At 49.7% G+C, this 5,440-nt stretch overlaps 1 protein-coding gene across 1 annotated transcript; it reads left to right on the plus strand.

Moving 5' to 3' along the window:
• Positions 1–241: 241 nt before the first annotated feature.
• Positions 242–4,457, plus strand: npas4a (neuronal PAS domain protein 4a). Its single transcript, XM_030766794.1, has 8 exons — positions 242–416; positions 864–1,027; positions 1,184–1,286; positions 1,411–1,717; positions 1,883–1,992; positions 2,260–2,395; positions 2,518–4,298; positions 4,429–4,457. Exons 1-8 carry the CDS (start codon positions 242–244, stop codon positions 4,455–4,457), a joined length of 2,805 nt encoding a protein of 934 aa, XP_030622654.1.
• The last annotated feature ends 983 nt before the right edge of the window (positions 4,458–5,440 follow it).

Raw genomic sequence — 5,440 nt, forward strand, 5'->3', positions numbered from 1 at the left:
GGCGGAACCGGAGAAGAGGATCCAGGAGCGGAGTGGACAGGATAAGGGAGCAAATCCTGGTTCTGAACATGTCCTGAGATGACACTCCAATAAACACAGCGTGTCAAGGTTCTAACTACCTACTCTCTCACATCACGTCAAGGGAAAGAGACGCAGACTTTCCTCGAATCACGCCGGTATCCACACTTCACCGAGTTTCGACTCAACTCCTGACAACCGTTCCCCTAGATAACTTGCAACAATGTATCGGTCCACTAAAGGTGCGTCGAAAGCTCGCAGGGACCAAATCAATGCAGAGATAAGGAACCTGAAGGACTTGTTGCCCATCTCCGATGCGGACAAGGCTCGACTCTCCTATCTGCACATTATGTCCCTCGCCTGCATGTACACGAGAAAGTCCGTCTTCTTCTGTCAAGGTAAATACGATATACATACTTATACACACACGCGTAGATTATTTTGTTCTTTGTCGTTGTTGTGGCATGGAATAGGTCTACAAATACAATTATTTTAGTATATGTATATGCTTAGCAAAGACTACACGCGAGCTGAATCAACAGGTGGGGCTTGTGACTCGTTTTGTCAGCTTTAACAAATGCATGGCTGGTGTTCAGCCATGCAGCTAAAGCTAGGAAACGAAATCTATTTTCAAATGCTTGACAAAACGAAATAGTATCGAATCGTAGCAGAGCTGTTGCGTTGCTTTCCCGGGTCCTGAAACACGAAATGCTGTCCATGGTGCTGAAAAAAGAGAACCATGCGACAGCACATGAAGAGTTTACGCTTCCACTGCGGAGCTATGTGTAACGGAGCAACAGATGCAGCATTGGTTAATTATTCATGGTCCTTTTTTTTTTTTAAAGAAGCAACTACAACTGCCAATGTCGAGGAAAGCGAGCAATTTCTTTCATACCACGAGCTGTCGGAGCTGGTTCAATCGCTACCGGGTTTCCTGCTTCTACTGACCGGAGAGGGAAAGCTACTTTACTTATCAGACAGTGTCTCCGAGCACCTCGGACACTCAATGGTAAGTCAGTCAAACTACTGGCAGACATTTTCGGTCGACCATTTTCGATCTTTTTTCGACGCTATGACCGCTTATGCAATCACTTTGGAATGTAATACGTGAGAGCGTAATAACAAAAAAACCTGCTCATGTTGCGTTGTCTTTTTGAATTTGTAGGTAGATTTGGTCGCCCAAGGTGACAGCGTGTATGATATAATTGACCCCACTGATCACTTCATCATGAGGAGTAACCTAGTGCCTCCAGCTTCACCCGAAACAGGTGAGACCTCATAACATTTTCTTTTCATCTGTCCCAACCCACTCCGATGCCTGATCCTGACTCAGTGTTGTGAGATAACATTTGAATGTCTGAACATATTGTTCTTTTCTTCTTCTTCTGTTAGATCGACTGTTCCGCTGTCGCTTCAACACCTCCAAGTCTGCTAGGAGACAGAGTGCTGGAAATAAGCTGGTACTGATTCGAGCTCACTGCCTGTCACCTCCCGCTGGTCCCTCCTCCCCCGGCTCTTACTGGACTTCCAATCCTGTGTGGGTGTGTTTCTGTGCCCCTCTGGAACCGCACCCACCCCGCCCTGGGACCACCCCTGAAAGAGAGCAGCTTCCGTCACCGTCCACGGAGAGCAGCTTCCTCTTGGCTTGCTTCCGCTCCCAGCACAGCCGGGATATGAGACTGCAGGAGGCGCAGGACAGGTGAGGGGTCTTGATTTATCATCTCTCACCTGGGTTACCATTAGCTACCACTTCAAGCACCGAAGTGGCTTAAGTTAAACTTGAAGATGTTTCAGCACTGACTCTGTCCATAAGTGTGATGCAGTGCGATCATAACTCACTGCGATGTTTCCATCCGTCTTGCAGTGTGACCGCTTACCTGGGACGCGACGTGGAGGCTCTGCGCTCACGCTCCTGGTACAGCTTTCTACATCCACAAGACCTTTCCCATGCCTCTTCTCAACACTGCAGTTTGTGTGAGTGTCATTCCTGCGTGACTAAACCTGAGCACACTGCCTTTGCCAGCTCATTAAAGCACAGCATGAACCTCCTCCTCCTCCACACATCAGCCTACTACCACCGACACTACCAAACACCCTCAGCTGCTTTAGCAAATCCACAAGCATCGCAATATCACAACCTCTTGAGAGAAAACAAAACCGTAAATTTCACGGTAAAAACCTTCATATGAGGATTTGAGTATTTAACTAATATCTTATTCCTGTTATTCTCTCTCCATACAGTGAGAGAGGGAGGTGAGGGCAGAGCCGAGATGGTGGTTCGAGTGGAAGCTGGGGATCAGTCGTGGGTTTGGCTTTACATGGTGCTTCAGCTTGAAGCTGGGGATAACCCCATCTGCAGCAACAACTACATCATCAGGTTAGCTTCTACAAATTGTCTGTTTGATTAAGAAATATATGTATATATACGTACGGATTGCAATAGAATGTGGAGAATGTGCTACTCATTCGCGGTTCCTTTTTTTTTCCTCCCTGCTGTAGTGAATCAGAAGCCTGGTCAGTGAGACAACAGTTGAGCTCAGAGCAGACGCAGCTAACCTTAGTGCTGAGCTCCAGCACCTCCCAGCAAGAGAGCCTCAGCCTACAGTCACCCGACACTCTCTCCAGCCCCGACCAGGTGTTCACACCAGGCAGCAGCGGGCTCTCGGGGCAGTCCTTCGACTTCAGCACGGCCGTGTGCAACGTCGGTTCTTCCGAAGAACAGGCTGGCAGCTCCTCCATGGAGCCGGCGCAGCTGGAGAGCGGCCCGCGCTCCAGCCTCTCCTCTCTGGAGGAGGAGAGCTTCTTCCAGCGCCAACCCAGCGAGCCGGAGCCTAGTCCCTCCGCCGCGTCGTCCCCGACCCCGGTCACGGTGGCTACCGTGTCGGACCTAGACTTCCTCACCCAGAACATTCTCCTGCCTCCGTCCTTCCAGCTCGACCCCCCCTTGCCAGCGCTGCCTCTCCCTTTGCCCCCTGTGCCCACTTCCCAGGCCCAACAGACAAAGGAGTTTGTGTGCACGCCACCGTACACACCCCAGCTGGGAGGAAGCAACTTCCCTTTCGGAGAGCCTCTCTTCAGCTTTGATCCCACCGGCGCCACCACCCCTCCACCTCTCGCTACGACCGCAACAGTTACAACAACAGTGGCTCCCTCGCTCTCTCCATCTGCCCCCACGAATCCGACAGGCAGCCCTCCCCCCTCGACCACTCTGTCCACCCTTCCTCCTCTCACGCTTCCGGCTCTGTCCACAGACATACTCTTCCCTGTGGAGCCCTGCAGCGGGACTCTCTACGAAAAGCTACCACCCACTCCCGACAGCCCGGGAGACGGGGACTGCACGGTCATGACACTGCCCGAGGTCCGGGGTCCGCTGTACGTGGACGTGCCGCTGGGTCCCGTTCACTACCCGCCCGAGGGCCTGCTGACCCCCGAAGCTTCGCCGGGAAAACAGCCCTGTCTCTCTTTCTTCTCCTTGGAGAGGGAGAGACAGAAAGAGAGGACTGAGATCTCCCTTTTGGCCCAGCACATCAGCACGCTGGCCGAAGGGTTCTACTTGGACCCCCTGTTCCCTAAGCTTGCCCCTTCCTCTCTCTCTCCTTGTCCCCCCTCACCTTCTGCTTCTCCTTCTCTCGACACCGACGGCCTCGAGTCCGCCTCTCTGTTGGATGAGTTTTACCCAGTCAAGTCCTGGAGGGGCCTGGATCTGCCTCTCTTCCCCGACGATGACTCTCTGTTTGAAGAGAGTGTCCTAGAGACCCTCCTCCACGATCTCTCTTCTTGCTCATCTCCCCTTTCCCCCACACCCTCTACTCCTTCTTCTCCCCCAACTCCCGTGTGCTGGCACCCCCCCCAGCACGTTGATGGGGTCTCCGCCGTGAGTGCCAGCCACTTCTGTAGCGTCCAATCGGCGCGCTGTAACCACACGGCCGGGTGTGGGGCTACGATGTCGCCTGTCAGCCTTGGCGATGTGGCAGACGGGAAGGTGGCGGGTGAAGTTGCCATGGAGACAGAACCAGCAGCGTCATCTCCTCTGTCTACCGGTATCCCGGCATCTCCGCCACTGCAGCTGACGGCGTCACCCGTGTCACCAGTCTCTGCACCTGCCTCCTCGCCCGTCAGCCCTGTTGCTCCCGGCCTGCCCTGCGCCCAGTCCCTCCTCGAGGAGCTGGCCGCCCTGGAACCCATGTTTGGGGCAGGTGCCTCGATCGCCCCCGACCTGGGGCAACAACCTGAGTTGTATCAACTCCAAAGTCACCTGCCGCCACAGTGCTTCCACAAAGGTAAGGAATCTTTTTTTCTCGTTCTTCTGTCTGTGATCTGTCTGTGTGTCTATGCATGGACTCATTTTTTTTTATAAAGAGCGTGATTACTAACGTTCTCTTTCTTTTTTCTCTCTCTTTCTTCTTTCAGATGGGAGTGAAAGTGATCCTCCGTTCTAAAATAAGTCTGTGACTTACTTCATTAAGTATGGCATATTGTCATATTTCATGGAGATACTTTTACTGAAAAGTGAATATTATCAAAATGTATAAATATATACATAATGTATATAAGGCCAAAAGAAAAAAAAAGACTTGAATCTCCCAATATCTAATGCGAACCATTTCACTTTTGTTCATGTATTGATTCATGAATCTAAATGTTAAAAATGGTGCAACATTTCAACAACGATGCAATATGACTAGCTGTTTGACCCAAGGCCTTGTGGGACTTGGAGTTCTGTTTGTGTCTCACTGCTTTTAATGTAACATGAGCTTCAGTTTTTATCAAAGAGATTAAGATCTCTGACTTTGTAAGCGCAACTCGATTGACAGACGCGCATTTGTATTCACTCGTAGTGAAAATACTTGGTTGTGAACTTTGATGACATGAAAAAAAAGAGAAAATTCATTCCTTGATATCTCAGTAGGAAAACAACAGCCAGCTTGCAGCTAAATGCTTACGATGCAGCAGCACAAACCCAAATCCCAAACATGTGACAAGGCAGTGTTTACAATTTAACCGATATTGTGAAGCTTAACATGTGGATTCACAAAATAGGGCATCTTTTAATAACCAAATTTTCAGATTCTTTTAAATGTTTTAAAGTTCTTACTAGGAAATACTATTAGGATCTTTCAGCACACACACACCATATACTCTTTCTGAAAGCCAAAAACATGTTACGATTTGAGTTTGTGGCTGCATAATTTAATTCCAAATGTGTGCATCAATGTGACGTACAAATGTTTTTTTTTTTTTGTTTGTTTGTTTTTGGTTTTTTTTTCTGTGTGAAGAAATCTCAAAATGAGAATGAGAAAATATTTTGTGAGTTCCTCAAAACCAAGGCGTGAATGTGCCCAGGAAAGGAGAGCAAGAACAAAAAGGTCATGTGTGGCGCGGCGTGTGTGTTGCCGCGTGTACACGCGCACACACATATGTG

Source organism: Chanos chanos, chromosome 2, assembly GCF_902362185.1.
Source record: "Chanos chanos chromosome 2, fChaCha1.1, whole genome shotgun sequence".
In the NCBI taxonomy this organism is placed as follows: Eukaryota; Metazoa; Chordata; class Actinopteri; order Gonorynchiformes; family Chanidae; genus Chanos; species Chanos chanos.

Bases quoted from the DNA above. Each gene is read 5' to 3' on its own strand.
- npas4a (XM_030766794.1), top strand. From the start codon at position 242: ATGTATCGGTCCACTAAAGGTGCGTCGAAAGCTCGCAGGGACCAAATC. The intron at 1,028-1,183 runs GTAAGTCAGTCA...TTGAATTTGTAG, and splicing joins AGCACCTCGGACACTCAATG to GTAGATTTGGTCGCCCAAGG. The intron at 2,396-2,517 runs GTTAGCTTCTAC...TCCCTGCTGTAG, and splicing joins AGCAACAACTACATCATCAG to TGAATCAGAAGCCTGGTCAG.